The 17,427-nt window shown below is 42.5% G+C and overlaps 1 protein-coding gene across 5 annotated transcripts in view; it reads left to right on the top strand.

Moving 5' to 3' along the window:
* Positions 1-12,413, top strand: part of LOC119436700 (uncharacterized) — a 41,671-nt gene extending 29,258 nt beyond the window's left edge. For all 5 annotated transcript variants that reach the window (XM_037703666.2, XM_049659737.1, XM_037703663.2 and 2 more), the window contains one exon: positions 828-12,413. In XM_037703666.2, coding sequence (XP_037559594.1) covers positions 828-930 — 103 coding nt within the window. In that variant the 3' untranslated portion in view covers positions 931-12,413. The remainder of the gene's footprint in view (positions 1-827) is intronic.
* The last annotated feature ends 5,014 nt before the right edge of the window (positions 12,414-17,427 follow it).

Below are 17,427 nucleotides of genomic sequence, written 5' to 3'. Positions count from 1 at the left end.
TTGAAGGCCATGACTTAATTGTGAGGGGCAGGATGCACTGGGTGCGTAGCCAAACGTTTGTGCCAGCTCCCTCAAATGCCAATTATGCCTGTGCCAGCACCTGTGCCAAAATTGTACTGTAATATCTCAAGAGATTCTTCATCCCCTAAAGAAAAGCCTCCCCGGTTTTTGGCATGATTTGCTATTTTTTCCAAGATGCCAAAAGATAGCCCACTTCTCGCAATCCTAGTGTCTTGAAGGGGGAGGGGATGAAGTGGCGCCGCTGCTACCAGAGATAAAGAGCAGCCTGACTGGGAAGGACAGTCATATTTGGTTCATCCCCCCTTTGCTGCTATGCATGGTGACCTTGGCAGAAGCTAGGTATACCACAGGAAGCTAGGTATACCATGGGAGATAGGCGAACAATGTTAAACAATCCCCTTTCGCTTCCCTGCCGACCACGTGTCTGACCATGTGCATGACAAGGTAATCAACATTTTATTCGACAGTGATCTGACGGTTCTTTGGAAAATCTTGAGGAAGGCTGAAGAAGGGCATATAACTTTCACAATGTTTGGCTACAATGTTGTTTTTTTCCACAGCTTTTCTTGGTTATGCACCAAAAGTTAGCCCACTCCCTCTTTTCACCCGATTGGCTCTATATTTTAGGTGGACTATCTCTTGGGATATTACAGTAGTTGCTGTTTTCATCATCGCATTTTTAATTTGTCACTCTTTAGGATGGGCAGCGATGCTTGCTTGCAAATGAGGCATAGGTTTCGGGGCATGTTTATTTCCTTTAGTATGTCATTTTCAAGGGGTGTGTGTCTTACTGTCATTCTCTGCAGTGTCCAGATCGGAGGCTTTGACATGGAAACAGAACAGCTGATCTCAGAAATTGAACAGATGACGGTAGATGCCCTGAAAGAACCCTCGGGTGCTTCCAGATGACCATCTGTGCACCATCTAGACAGGTGCGCCTGTTGAGGACTGTCTACTGTTTTTTCTTGTGTGTGTGCCTGTGTGTGTGTTTATGTGTGTGTGCAGTGGCACACACTGCTTGCAGTTATGCTTGGGTTCATCTCCTTTGAACATCGCACTGTGGTTGTACTATTTGCATGAGCACAGTAGCCGACAGTTTACCAGGCTAGCACAGTGGGTCCAAAGTTATTTGACTAGCCTGATGCAGTGCAACTTTGATCTGAAGCGTAGTCGTCCTTGTAAAATTTTAAGGATGTGAATATGCTCTGCTTAGCCTAAAAGTTATTTGTGAACTGCATTGCACCTCCTGTGCTCATTTTGTGTCACCTAGCTTGTCACTAATTGGTTTGTGGTGGAAAGGATTGCTTTATCGGTGTGTGCTAAAAAGGCCAGCAGTAGTTAAAACCAAGAAAAACAGAGGGGCTTTTTAGTGGCTTACATGAGGGAAAAAGTTGATTTTTATTACTGTTACATTGCAGGCAAACTTTTTAAAAGCTGCATTGTACATCACGTGCAGTGAACCACCAGTTGAGCTACAGCAGTGGCTGCATTCCCTTCTGTGTTTGAGTGCAGATCAGTGTGTAAAAATGTGTATAGTGCCTTGAGAGTGTTAGGTCATGCTGTTCCTAACCATAGTGGCAGATATTACCCGTTCTCACTACCCTCATTTCTTCACAGCTCATGGCATAGTGAGCTTCAGATAATGCAGTCTTGGTTCTATAGTTGCCATAATGTGTCACCCACCAGTCTGCTCTTAAATGGGGCCACAGTCCACACAACACTCGCCATTCAGTCGAGTGTTCTACACTTGTTGCCACGGTCAGGAGTAACATTGGTTATCACTTCTGAGGCTAGTATGCATAATCTTGCACATCTATTATTGAATCATGTGAAAGGAGAAACAGCTATTGCCTTAGCTGAACCAGTGGAACATTGCACACCAATATGCAGAAGTTTTGGGTTTGGGCTACATAGGCGGTGTGCTTTCTTAAAAGCACCACAAGTTCATTGTGGTTTTCTTTGTTTCAGGGGCTGTTGGCCTTTTCAGTATATCACATAAAGCCCTCATTGCCCACAACATTTCTTACAGTGTACTCTGTGAAAACATAATAGATCAAGATCAAGCAAAGTAAAGAAAAAAAAAGTTAATACTTGTGTGGGTCTAATGGACCCAGAATGCACTGAGGTGTTAAGGATCTTACTGTGATCTGCTTTACCTTTTATATTCATAGGAGTGTTTTTGTTCATTAAGACAGCATGCAGCCATATTTTCCAGAACATTTGCCCATGTGCCGGGGCGTAGCACATGAATAAAGTGGTGTGCCTATCTGTACTGCTTCCAGAGCATTCCGCTTAGCAATTTTCTTCACGGTTGTTTCATTATAGCCATGTCTTGTGTTGTAGTGAGACCATAAGCCACTTTCTGGCTACTGAACCCACACATTGTAAATTCCTTGTGTGGCCAGGGCTAGACTGATACAAGACTCAACATGGCAGAGCTTGAGGCACATGGTTCTTTTGATATTCAACAGTACCTTTGAAAATTTGCAGGCAACATGCCCATTGTATTTTTTTTTTTTCTTTCAGAAAAACATTTTGCAGTAGACTTCTTTTTTTTTTTCTCGGGTAGCAGCCCATCTTTCAGTGCTCAGAGAAAGTTGCCATTAGGGAATTAAGTGGATTCTGACCCTGCCTGCCTTCACATCGCATCTTGAGCAAAAGTGCATTGCACCATTTGTGAACATAGGGCCTCAACCATCTAGCATTCTCTGCTACATAAATTTGCCAGGGTCAGTTTTCCGACTTCCAACTTCTTGCTGTACCACTGAATCACAAAAGTAAAAGGTATAGAAGGCAAGCACAAAGGTAACATGTAAGAGTACCTGCTGTGCAGTGCACACACAAGTGTTGCTCAGCGAGATTTAAAAAAAACTAAACAAAAAAAAAACTTTCTGCAAAAAAAAAAGAAAAAAAAGACCATAGCAAGTTGTTACCATTCTTTGCACCGAGAGCATGAACGGGTGGCTGCTGGAAAAGTTGTGATATAGCAGGGTATGCATACATAAGCCATCTACTACAGTTAAATGTAAGATTTGCAAATCTCTAACGCCTGACCTGATGGGTGTATGGGTGCTAGAGATTACGGTGCATAAGATGATGCAGTCGTCTTCTGGCATGGCTTCACCACTGGCGGGAGTTGACTCTGCACTCAAAGTACCAGAGCCCATTGTAATTTCTAATTTCTGACAAAAAGGTTCGTGACTTTATGTTGGTGCTTTAGTGTTGCGATATTTAGTACACTAGTATATGTTGATGTTTTCTTTTTTTAAGTTACCCCAACTTACAAATTGAAAAGAATGTTTCAACTCATATGCAAGTCAGCCGACACTTACAATGACAACCCATTCTTGTCTTTCGGTGTCATGAAGGGAAGAGAGGTAAACATCTATTAGGGTGTGTGTATGCCTGTAATTGCCGCAGATGTATGCCTGTAGTATTACCAGTGCAACTGCCTCTGTGAGCATCCTCTCATCGCCATGTAGCAGCATTACTAAGGCCACAGTCCTCTTACATAGCACTTGGCTATTCTAGGCCCCCTCAAAACGCTTGTGTAGGGAGAAACGTTTCCACTACTACTTCTCTTAGCTTTGTGAAAGTCTACAGTCTACTCATACGAATTAGTGCAAATCAAAGTAGAAGAGTTTACTGCAATGTAAAACTAGTAGCTTCTAACTTGAAATAATATGGCTCTTTGCTTTCTTATCACCTATGATAGCAGTTTATTGAAGTTCGTCTGCTATTTTCATTCTTATCATTTATTACCATAATTAATTTCCACTTTTATTCAGACATATACTATGTCACACAGTGCTGTTTTGTTTCGTGTGTAGCGAATTGGGCTTGAGAGTGCTTTGAAAGTGTGGCACTTAACTGTCATAAAAAAATTGTTCGTCTGAACTGTTGCTCATGCGTTTAAAGGGACACTAAAGGAAAATGTTAAATCAAGCTACATTGAAAGAGTAGGCTTCTGTAATAACGAATTCGTCATTCGTAATGAAAACAGAACTTTTTGTAAGCGAGAAAGTGACTATGATGGAAAATCGGAGTGACGCCACCTGTTGTGGGCTACAGTGCCACTCATGTGTGACCTCTGCACTGCTGATTCACAGAGAGCAGCTGCTATGCCCACTGGAAGAGGCATCACTTTTTCTGTTTACAACCGCGTTGTAGTGCACGTTAAAGAACCCCAGGTGGTCGAAATTAATCCGGAGCCCTCCACTACGGCATGCCTCATAGTCAGAACTGGTTTTGGCACGTAAAATCCCGAGAATCAATCAATCTGTTTACAACCGTCACCCCTGAGGTGGCAACCACCCTCGCTCACTCTGGCCCTTTGGCTCAGGCAACTGTATCCGGCATCCTGAACCCAAGCAGAGCTGCAGAGTGACTCACGCAAGCAGAACACCTGCAGCCACCAAGCTTTGTATATAGAGCTAAATAAAGAGCTTCTAGAAAACAACAGCAGCATAGAGGAAGCTCACGTGGAGATTACATCAACTGCCCCATTTTGGTGTGGGCTGTTCAGATTCAGTAGCAGCAGCAGGAACTTCGGCGGCAATTTACGCAACAAATTGATGTATTGGCACACAAAAAATAATAATAGACTTCTAGACGAATTCTCTATCGAGCTAGTTCAACTTAATATTTTCCTTAAATGGTCCCTATAACGTATAAGTTCTGATCAAGATGTCCTTTGTGACAAAAACAAATCAGATGGACGTTTTGTTAAAGTTGCTCAGCTGTATATATGTTTTAATGTTCCTTCTCAGAAATTATTCAAACATACCATGCATTTCCTTTTATGTGGAACACTTTTTTTTTTTTTAAGAAGCGATCATGTCTAGACCCTTGCTGTTTTTGCTGATTAACTACAAAGCTAGGTAGACATCATCAGCAAGAACATTTTCTATGATAATTTTGCAAATTATTGAAAATGTGCTAATTAACTTTTTTTAACTACTACTCACTTTAGAACACATGTAATTGTGAAATTGAAGCCAAAGAGTAAAGTCATCTCTGCTTAGCAGAAATGCTGTGGCTAGCACCACATTTAAAATCTACTACCTTGAAGTGTGCTACGAAATACATCCCTATAAGTGTGCTTCTAAAAGTTGGGATGATTTTAACTTAAACGCTGAGGCATTTTTTTAGCAGATTTTGTGTACGGATCTCTTGAAAGTGGTGATACCTTTAATATTTCTGCTTAGCAGGCGTGACCTCACTACTCCTCTGCTTCAATTTTGCAAATGTGTGTGCCTTAACGTAAGTAATTAAAAACTGAATTAGCACATTTTAGGTAATTAACAACTCTCTTTTTTTTTTTTGCTTGTGTCCACCTAGCCACGTAGCCTATCTGCAATAATGGCAGGGGCCTAGATGTGATAGTTTGTTTTAAAATGAAGTGTTCCATATAAAAAAACGCCTGGTATATTGGTTTGTGTTTGTGGAACTCCACACTAGCCTTTGTGAGAAAAAACTTTTTAACCACTCCAAATGCCAGTATCAAAAATATTGCCTCCTTTTTATACTCTTTGCATGATCACTAATTATTGTGTGAATCCCTAACATGTCTATACCATCTTGCTTTTTTTGGGGCCATGTGTCGATTTTATTTTTGGTTTCTTATAAGTTGGGTGTAGATTATGTCACTCAATTAGACATGAGAGCGCAGTTTAACAAGGGGGCTGCTGAGAATGTGCCATGCCACATAATTCTGAAGAAATTAGTGACTTACAGATCATGTATTCTTTTCATTATCTTATAGTAGAATATGAAGAATGATATTTATGCATAGACACTTTGCAGTGAACAGTTTGGTGCAACTAAAATCAGGTGTCACCACTGTGCACTTTCATCCGTGGGTGGCCTTGTGTGAAGCCAAAATGCATTGTTAGTGGCAGCCATGTGCAGGGTGCATACCACTGTCAAACACACAGCACCTTTAGTGAGAAAGTATGGCAAGGTAAAAAAAAAAAAATTAAATGCACCATCATTGGGTGTTAAAACACTGATGGGCTCATCAGTGCACAGAGCTTGTCTGTGTGCGGACACAAGCCTTTTCAGCATTTAAACTAGTACTTACTCTTATGCCCTAAATTGCACAATTGCAAACAACAAGAAAAACAACTGAGAATCAGCTGAATCACCAACGGTATCAGTTAAGTACTGTGAACTACATGGCAAAATATGGTGAATTTTACACATTAAAATGGAAAAACAGTACATGGAACAAGTGGCAGTACTCAGAAATGCAGTTGCTTTTAAACCATTGAGCTAATTTGCTGTCGCTGTTAACCATATTATGATGCTTGCTAGTTTTTTCAAACTGTCAAGTTTGTAGTTTCATTGATACAGCTCTGAGAGCGACATTTCAGAGTACTCTCTGTGTGCACAAGTGCTCCATATGATATGTGCATAGTGCCGGATACAAGCTTTTGAAAGACCCTACACAGCTTTCTTAGTTAGCCACAATGTCAGTGCAGTTTGAAGAGATGGCAGATAAGACAGTCAAGCTTGAAGCAAAGCTGATTGGATGGGAGCATATGCACTAGCAGCATGGGAAACGCTCCAGAAGTGGAAAATACGGTCACATTATTGCGCATACCAGGTTGCATGGGTACATTCCTTGATGGGAAATTAAGGTGCATACTCCTGAACAAGACTATGAAACATCAGTCCATATTGTCAGCCATGAAATTGCAATTTTTTTTACTATTGCATGTTTTGAGCATGATCAATTTTGTACTGCCACCCATTCATGCTCAGGTAATTTGCTGTTCTGCAACCAGCCTTTCAAAACACAAGGCCACTCATGCTGGCACACCCAAAGGACCAAATATAGAAGTCCCAAGCTGTAGCACTGCAAGGTGTCTGTAGTAATTGGTACTCCAAGGAAAATATTTTCAGTCGACTACAGCTGTAGTGAAATACCTGACTCATGCTTGATTTATGCTGTATAGCGGTATTCTTTTCTTTTGTCCTTCATGATGTGAACAGTACTAGGATTGGCAAGGATAGTGATTCTACTGCCTTGTACAAATTACTGGAACGATGTAGCTGGATTCTGCATTTAAATTTATGATTTATGCATACTGGCACTCCTCTTCACAAATGTAGCTGTGCCTGCCCTTGTACTATGGTGCAAGATATATACTCTTTAGGTGGGGACACTTCTCGGCTTGCTTGCTAGACGCGATCGAACCAGATAAAGTAGCAAGGGCACGCGTCTATCGGGCCAGTGACGGCAGTGGACACCTATCGGCGGGACGGCGCAACTTCAGTTAGAACGCAGGCGAGAGCTTGCATGGACAAGGAGCGCGCGCATGCCCTCTCCCCCACATTCTCCCCTCTCCCCGGTGACCTACTTTGGCGCGTCACTCAATCATTTCGGATTTCCCGCGAAGCGCCGGTTGCTATACTAACGGAAGATTAAACCAATAAAAAGTTTTCTGTGGTAAAGTTGCGTCGTACCGTCGATAAGTATCCGCTGCCGTCACCGGGCCGATCGGCGCGTGCCTTTGCTACTTTTATCTGGTCGATCGTGTCTCGCGAGTGTCCTCACCTAAAGAGTATATATCTTACACCGTGCCTTGTACACACAGCAACACTTAAATTGTATTGCTCAAAATTTCTTTTATAAATAAGTCTTAAAAATGTTATAAATATATATATAGTCTTTTTTTTTTGTGCAACGTATCAATGTAGAGTACATTGAAAGCTCCCACTTCGGGTTACCATTCTGTAGTCACTGAAATACCCATAGTCTGTTTTTTAGTACAGCCTTATTCTAAGCTTCGGCATTTGACATAAAATGCATCTTGAAGGTAGTGTTAAATATGCTAACCCTTGAATTGAGAATTTTTGAAATACTAAGAAACATAGTCCAGCTCCTTGCTTCAGTGGTTAGTTCTACTGATTGTAGCCCGTAAAACATGCATGTGGTGTTGGGAGTGCTTTGCAATGCAAGCTGTAATATTTCACTCTTATACAGGCAATACCAAGCTTATCGCAAAGCAATTGCCATATTCAGCAAAACAGCAATATCTGGTTTCATTGATCAGACCAAGAAATTAGTGAACAAATACTCAAGTAGCCAGAACATTCACGAGTGCTTTTTGTCACACTAACAGGGCAGCTGAGCTGAATTTTGCAATGGTCCATGAAGTTAACTATAACAGCAAACATGAATGATGCACTTAAAATCAGAAATATTAGGGCCAGGAAAAGGTTTTACACTGTTTTGTACACTTCTCTTGATAGTGCGTTCTATTCTAGCCAAAGAAGTGTGCAGCACTTAACTTTTCTGGCCATGCAAGTCTAATGAATGCTGTCAGATCAGAAACACATGTGACACTTAATAGTTTGTGCTTTCTCTGTGAGCATCCTAAAGCACTTGGGTGCTCTTGGCAAAATGGCCTTGGTTGTGGCATTCAGCTTCAAAGGGAAGCTTTTTCAAAAGCATGGCATCTGTAATTGTTCCTAAAAAATTTTTATTTCTAAGTGTGTTAGCAGTATTTCTTTCTCTCATTTTACTTTTTTTTAAATAAGATCTGTAGTTTGTATTGTTTTTGTAATTAAAGTCACGTGAAATAATTTTCCGTGGCTTTCTTTTCCATAGTGCAGTTTCCCTCTCTCTGTCCTTGTTTCCCTCTTTATGAAATTTACTACAGTCTTGTTGCCATTATGTTGCCATAACTGCATTAAGTATGGTACAAATACAAGTTCTGCTTGCTTGGCTTTATGTTAGGCTGTAATGAAATTTTGAGGCGTAGTAGTCTGTTAAAAGAGTGCAGCCCTTTCCTCCCACCGTGATCAATAACAAGGAAGATGCTATGCGAGCTGTGCTAGAACATCATGGTGTACTGGCACACTCCATTTAAAGTGTTGTGTTGTGAGCAGTAATTCTTTGTGTCTGTAGTGTAATGTGCATGCCGTAATTGCCAACAAGGTTACCATAGGTGCATCAGACTGGGCGTCAGTCTTGACAGATCATGTGGATTGCAGTGTAATGACAGTGGTACCTTAGTGCAGATGTAGTTTTATGGCATAAAATTGTGTGTAGGTGTCAGCCTGTAAGTGTCCTGTGTGAACCCTTTGCACTGGGAAAGGGTGTCGTAGAGGTTGCTGTGCTAGTGCAGTTCACACTTATGTTGACGTCTAGTCGTGATTTTGTGATGCAGAGCGCATCTGTGTATGTGCACTCTAGGCACCCTCAGTATTTAAACAATCTTTAGGTAGGAGAGGTGGCAGGGTCCATTATTGTGAATGCAAATCACGAGAGAGGGCAACAAAGCTTAAGGGGTGAAAGTCGTTAGGTTCTGTTCGGTTGGCTTTAGACTGGCTGGGGACATTAGAGCAATTTAATGACAGTAGTAACTGTACTACAGAGATAATTAGGTTGGACAACTGCAGAGGGCATTGGAGCCAACGTTTGTCAGAGGGCAAATGGAGGCAACAAAATCTCTACTTTTGAGTGCATTCTACCAGCCCTTGAGCATGGAAATTCCCATTGTCCTGCATTACACTTTGCATATACCTCTCCAAGTGCACTCAGGGGCCAGCTTTCCGTGTGGCATGCAAGAGAGCAACAAAAGGGCTTTCGCAAACTGGCAAGTGCAAGTGTGCCTTGCCACAGGTGTGCTTCTGAAAGACTAGAAGCTTCGGCCTGTGCATGCTGGCCTCCGGCAGAGGCAAATTGCAGCAACAAGCCGTAACAGACCAGCCAGCATGAAATAAATACTACCCAGTGCATGTGCCAGTCTGTCACACAAATTTCATGTTGATGTGTACTTGCAGAACTGGTCTTTCAAGGTCACAGCATTGAAGCACAGAAGGGACCAAACTAAAAAGCTTGCTTAGAAAACAAGTTTCAAATTGCCGTTTTCTGCCACTTATGTGCTACAGTATTTGCGCAGTGATATTACCCTTGAGTGAGCCAGCTGAACCAGTGTTTGTTGAAATTCTTCCTATTGTGGAGACTGTGTGCAGGATAAAATCTAGTTACTCTAGTTTAAGCTTGCCAAAAATGGCAAATATGTGCAGTTTGTAAATTGTTAATTTCTTTCTTCTCTGTGGTAAACAGTAATGGGAAGTAACATCTGTTTGCTCACTTATGCAAAATATGTCCCATGTATGTTTCTCATATCATTTTAGATGTCAAGACTTATAGCTGTTTGTGCTATTGTAATTCTAATCGCTTAATTAGCCTTTCTCTTTGTCATAAAACTAAATATACTAGAAAGATAGAGATGTCAAACAATGTGTATTGTGTAATTAGGCATTGTAAAAGTCTATGTTCTCTGCATATACAAGTGTAACATACTACATAATTGGGGAACCTGACAGTGATGGAATTTGAGAAGATGTTTAGTGGTCTGCTTACACTGGTTAGCATAAAAATTGTGATTTATTGAGATATAAATTTTGCACTCAGTACACCTTGGTCATTTAAAATTGTGTTATATGTAATGTGATTATGGTGGCTCACTTGCACCCACAGCATATACATTGACCGTTTTGTGTAAGAGTACCCTGATGCGTGTTTCCTGAATGAGCTAAAATCCATAGTGTCTAGCTCTGTGGGATCTCAAAAGAACTACAACAGAAACAGACTATCAAAGTGACTATCATCCTAGTACATGTGATCAAGACAAAATGCCCTCAAAATCCTAGGATAAGGTGCAGCCTTGTGTATACACAAGCAAGTGTGGTGTAATGTTTGGAGCTCAGTTTCGATGTGTTCCAACAAAAAAAAAATGGGAGCTGTGTAAACTTTATTGTTGTGCAGACCTTTAGTGCTAACTGTTCACATCCCTTGAACATAACGATCATTTATAGTATCCCAGAACGGCAGACAGGCCTAGAAAAAAAGTGATACAATAGCAGAACACAGTAGGGCATAAATAAATCATTGATGTGCCTCGTCGTGTCCATTCATTGCATCCCAAAGTAGACTGCACACACAGTGCACAAAACAACGAAATTGTTTTTGTTTTTTTCATTGCTTGCTATATCAGTGGCACATCCTGCTTCTTTTACAAACACTAGATTTTTAACGTGTAGAGTGGACCCTTAGTTGCCTTGCATGCTATGACATATAGTTGATGCAACATATACTCCTACAGGAACAGTACATAAAAAGTGCAGTGACTGCTGCAATAAATATGCACAGACAAAAACGGGTCAATTTATGCACAATTCCTTACTAGTTTTCGGTTGTGTACGATGGTTGTTCTATAAGCAACATAAAAATGCAACAGAATCACATTTTCTGTACAAAATTGCCTTTTACTTTTCAATATGGTCTCCTTGGAGCTCCACACTATTGGTCCAGTGGCGTTCCAGTTTTTTATTCTCTTGAAAAAGTAGCCAGTCCCGAGGCCTTGCAGTGACCTCATCATCTCAAAATGTCTTTCCCCCTAGCCAGATCTTGAGGTTTGGAAATAGAAAGAAGTTGCATAGGAGGCAAATCGGGAGAAAATGGTGGATTACAAAGCGATGTGAACTGGATTAATACAATTTTTTCATTGCAACTGCAGAGATGCGAGCCAGGCCATTGCTTTTAAGAAAGACGGCTTTTTTTTTTTTCTTTCTCAGATTTCAGCTGATTTATTTGCAGCCCTTCAACCATGCACTTCAGAAGTATTGCATGACATTCTTTGTTGATCACCTGGCCCTTCTATAAATAGTCAATAAATCTCTTAAGAATCGCCCAAAACTGGTTATCACCTTCCCAGCCGACGAAATTGGAATTCGCTTTCGTCACATACTTTTGTCAGGTGCTGACCACTGTGTGTGTAATGGTGTTTTCAAGTATCATTCATGGTCGCATATTGACACTGAAAGCCTTGAAGATTATGCTTAAGCATTGACTCACGGTGTTTTTAAATGTCGTCTCACACTCATTTTTGGTCAAGCTTTGGTCAATCACCAGGCAAAGTTTTGTCACTTGGTGATTGAGCTTGCCATGCGAAATTGGGGCAAAAACAGAATGTTGCGTTTTTCTCATGCAAATACAGTATATAAATTTCAGAACCTTGTAACATAGTGCAAACTGCAGGGGAACTGAGCATTAGCTTTCTGTCCTAGATACCACTCTTAATAAGTCTAGTGTAATTTGTCACCTGGGATCATATGCACATATCATGCCTCCATCTAAGAAAATTTGCCAAAAATTTTTTGCAATTACATATTCTCTAGCACTTATGGATTGAATTACATGTGCAAACTATAGCAAAACCTGATTGATATTTTAAGCTTTTATTTTTAGTTCAGGTGAAAAATATCACGCTGCTGTGCTGCAAATTGCATGTAATTTACAGTGAGGAAAGTACCAGATACTGTATGCTGTGGCTAATAGACAACTTTTATATAAAGATGCTGTGTTGGTTGTTCATGCTGTATTGTTGTATATCTAGTCATGTTTTGTAAACGAGTCCTTGACGTCATCATTTCTGATGTGTTGAGTGCATAACAGGTATATTTTCACCACAATAAAGAACATGCTTTGTAAAAAAGAAATTGAGTATGGTATTATATTGCCATGATGCACAATGTTACGGCTGTTTTTTTTTTCTCTGTTTTGTTCACTGCACACATGTGAGCCAAATATGAGTGTTGTGAGAACAAATGACACATGGAGACAAAGACATGCTCCAGCGCGCGATAAATAAAAAGAGATAAATAAAGCGATAAATAAAATAAATAAAGCGATAAATAAAAAGAGATGCAAAGACAAAAGGACAACAAAAGAGGTGGTCCTTTTGTCTCTGCGCCTCTTTTCATTTTTTCTTACGCGCTGGAACATGTCTTTGTCTAAATTTAAACTAGCCCAACTCTGCGTTAGAGATATGGTGAGTTGTATTGTTCCCAGTCAAAAGTGCGAAATTATGGCTGCCCCTTCTGTGGTTCCTGGTGGACGCTGCACCCCAGTGGAGACGTCAGTGCAACTCTTACATTAAGCAGGCTGGCACACATCCAATTTTATATGTTTATTATGAAATGCAGCGACTGTCACAGGCTTTCACTGTAGTGTGTGTGTTATATATTTTGTTCTAAGTGGCCTTTGTTAGAAGCATTTCTGACTGTACCATCTGCCAGTATAATTAAGAGAATAATGGTGCTGCCATTATAGGACACTGCTAGCTTATTGTATAGGCAACCTATCATATAGGCAGCCCCCCCCCCCCCCCAAGACATCTGCGTGACATTCCCCCCCCCCCCCCCCCACCTGTAGCTGCTTGTTCCATCAGTCTACAATGAGGGCTGTACAAGCAGAATTTGAACAAGTACTTCTGATGCTAAATAGGGTTGAGCAAATATAGAAAATTTCGAATACAAATAACATACTTAGCTTTGAATATTGAATTTAATATAATGATATACAGATGCATTTACAGAGTAGACCGCTTGTAACGTAAGTCGCCAGAGTCACGAATATCTGCACTATAAGCGGTATCGCACTATAACCAAAACAACAATTTTCAAGCCCTGCACGTATGCAAAACATGTAGACCAAGCATGTAGACAGGCTTTGTACCATCGCGCGCACATCGCGATTACGTTTTCACCCGTGACCTAGCGAAAACGTAATCGCGATGTAGCCGGTGCTCTTCAAGTTCGACAGCTTTGCACCGAGTCAAAGCGAAACAACCGTTTGCCGCAACCGCTGTGGAAAAAACCGTGACCGTTATCGACGCAATTATGAACGGCGACTTTGCGGTGCTGAAGGCACGCGTCCGACGCACACACCGAGTCTGGACGAATTAACTACCATTTGCTGCAACAACTGCATTCGAAACCGCGGTCGCTATCTATGCGATCATCGATGGCAACGACGCAGTTTTTTAGGCACGCGGCCGACTGCGCGTACCGAGTAAAAACAGAACTATATACTGTTCGCCGCAACCGCTGTGGAGAAAACTGCGGCCGCTATCGATGCGATCGTGGTTGACTACGCAGTTACGAAAGCCCGCGGCCAACCCGGTGTTATGCGCGGCGGTAAACGCGAGAATACATGCTTTAAAGACTCAAATAGGCTCGAAGCGTTCCGGTGTCCGGCGTTGCTGTCATTCACGTACGATTTCAACTGATGGCTGTGGCGATGCGGACTCCGCCGCTTCGTTTCGGTCAGACGCTAGCGCCGTTCTTACTCTTCTGCGTCGCACATTTGCTGCGCTCCTCACTCACCGAGCTCCGAAACTAGTCTGAATTAACCGATGTGCGGCCAAATAAGTCCGAACTAACGAGAGTTTGATTGTATTGAATAATGCATACGCGGACCGGGACTAGAGGACGAGTCCGAATTAACGAGGGTTGACTTAACGAGGTTTTACTGTAGCTCCAAACTAAATTTGCGGAACACTGCTTAAATTGACAGCGTCGCTGGCGCGATATATCTGCACTTCACGACACGCATCGCGACGGGTGCACAGAAACTGAAGCCGCGCTCAGTGCAATACGCACCGCTGATAAGCAGCCGAGCAAAAGTTTCTCCGTCGCCTAGACAACCTACGCGCGCATTTTTTTCCCGTTCGTTTGTTCCGCAGCTCGTGCTCCTCCTCCGCATCGCCCTCGTTGATCTCCTCTCCCATCGGTGGGCGCACCTCGTTGAGAAGCGTGCTCGCTACCGCCTTTGTTGGCGAGATTTTCCCGGGGAAGCCGCATTATAACCTATATTTTGTCTCACGCGGCTGCCCTGTAAGCGGTATGGGTATACGTGGAGTGCTATGGGAAAATTAACGGGAGTCTGAAAAGACCGTACTATATCCGGTCCTGCACTATAAGCGGTTACGTTATAAGTGGTCTATATATTAGCAAGTTTTTTTAACATGTTGCAACATTGCAATTACATTATCAACAGTAAGAAATAGACTAGTAATCCATAACAGCTTGTTTATATGACCCTTGTTAACTGTAATGCCCACCATATCATATATGCTATGCAGAGTTCGGTGCCTCAAAATGCTGATTTAGGCATGGGAAGCTTAACACAGTCCGTAGTTACATTTTTTAAAAATATATGCAGGTGTGAAGTTTCAGTTGGTAATAGTTAAAAAAAACAATTACTAATTACCATACTAAATAAGTATAGCTCATATAAAAATTCAGAGCCCTTCCACTACTATGGAATGGTGAAGCTGTGACTATGGTGGGTCTGCTGTTGTGAATATTGCCCCCACGACGAGAATGAGCGTATCGTAGTTGGGCATCAACCAACCGAACATGTCTATCATGAAGATTCCGGTTGAGAAACTCGCGTTGAAACCTGGCCGTCGCACCGGGGAAGTTGATGCTAGCATTGCCGAGACGTGCACCACCGTTGTCGGGTTCCTCGAGGGCAAGATGACGCTGACGTTTGGCCTCAACATTGCGCTCCCGCAACTCAGGGTTGGCGGCTCTTGACTGACGTTTGGCCTCAACATCGCGCTCCCTCAACTCGGGGTTCCGCGGCTCTTCACTGACGTTTCGCCTGGGCTTCAGAAGCCCTCACGCTAGAATCGGCCCGTCGACAAGCCCTTTCCCGAGCGCGTTCACGGTGTTGCTCAAACATGTTAGGACACGTCGCCAGTTGCTCATGAATGGCTCATATCCCCTTAAGCAATGGCTTATACCCTTGTTAACGTGGCCTCCCCATTACAACGACAGCAGAGAAGTGCAATTCTACGCTGGAATGATTAGCGGCAACGCAGCCAGCTGTGCAAGCAGACGACGATGAACGTGGGAGCAGGGGCACGAGCGCGTGCCAAGGGGCGCCAACGAGTCAGCTGCGGAAGACGATGCTCAAACCAGTGATGATGATGATGATAGTGTTTTTCTACATGTGGGCACGATCGTGGGGGAACTAGCTCTTGACAGCTTCGCTGTAATAAATGTGCATACTCTTCATAGCCGGAAATAAGGGTGAACAAGTTGTTCGAATTTTACTGGTATGATTGTGGAACTGCGCTTGGGTCAACGTTACTAGACTAGCTCAAGTTGTCAAACTCTCCGCCCGCGCGCTTACCGCCGCTGTCGCCACGCCTTTGGCAGCCACCAGATGGCGGCGCCGTTCCATCGAGCTCCACTGCACTCACCTCGCTGCAGCCTTGAGCTCATGCGGACGAGCAGCTTGCGCGTGTTTCACGCTCGCTGGCGTTTTCCCTAGTCTGAATTAGTGATACATGCGAATGCGGTATCCACCTACAGCAATAAGATATGTCGGGCTAGTTGGTTAATACTGAAAGAAGGGTAAACTGCACGATGGGAAGAAACGCATACGGCGAAGCGCAGAAGCTGCGTTTTTAAGTGTCATGTGTTTCTTCCTGTCGTCTTAACCTTTCACGCAGTTTACTTTTGCCATACAGCAGCTTGGCACATTTTCTCACTGCCTTTACTTGCTTAATTAACACTTTGGTCTGAGGCAGTTATACGCCAGCTAGCGAGACCAAATTTATTATCCACAAAAATAACAGCACAACTTTCTTGTAAACCAATGAATGCTTTATTAAAAAAACCGAAGTAAATACAACTGTATGCCCCAGATATATAGCTAAGACCTAAACTGACATAAGGGACATAATCTAGGCAAATGATTTGCACCTACATGGAAACCAACTCCACCTACAGCAGCGTGGCACGTTTCCTCGCTGCCTTTACTTCAAGACTGGATCCCCACCTGTGCTCCAAGAATCTTGCATAAAAATGCATTTTTATGCAAGGTTCCTGCAAGGTATGCGTGCATGCATGCGCGTGACTAAATAAAAATTACCATAGCTTGCACTAGTGGTGCAAGGCTAAAGAAACAGTGGAGCTGCTCAGCACCTAGGTGGTCCTGGCCTTAGGTTATGCTTTTCCAGAATTTATTGATTATTGATCGATTACCTATTGATTGGGTATCGATTGGCTTTTGCAAGGTATTTGGGCTAGGTTAAGCACTACCAAGTCATCTCCAGCATTTCCCAGAATTTTTTGATTATTGATCGATTATCAATTAGCTATTGATAGAACCGCCGCGGTATGTCAGCTAAGGCATTGCGCTACTGAGCACGAGATCGAATCCCAGCTGCGGTGGCCGCATTTCGATGGAGGTGAAATTCAAAAATACCATGTGCTTGCATTGTAGTACACGTTAAAGAACCCCAGGTTGTCAAAGTTAATCCTGAGCCTTCCACTATGGCGTGCCTCATAATCAGAACTGGTTTTGGCACGTAAAACCCTAGAAAGAAGATTAGCTATTGATAGGCTATCGATTGGCTATCGCAAGGTATTGGCCACGTATTTGGGCTAGGCAAAGCACTGCCAAGCCTTCCCCAGCATTTCCTGGAATTTATTGATTGATTATCGATTACCTACTGATTGGCTATCGCAAGGTATTGGCCACATATTCGGGCTAGGATAAGCACTACCAAGCCATCGCCAGCATTTTCC

The sequence above is a fragment of the Dermacentor silvarum genome, chromosome 1 (genome assembly GCF_013339745.2).
Source record: "Dermacentor silvarum isolate Dsil-2018 chromosome 1, BIME_Dsil_1.4, whole genome shotgun sequence".
Classification (NCBI taxonomy): domain Eukaryota; kingdom Metazoa; phylum Arthropoda; class Arachnida; order Ixodida; family Ixodidae; genus Dermacentor; species Dermacentor silvarum.
This window is presented reverse-complemented; position numbering and strand designations above follow the sequence as displayed.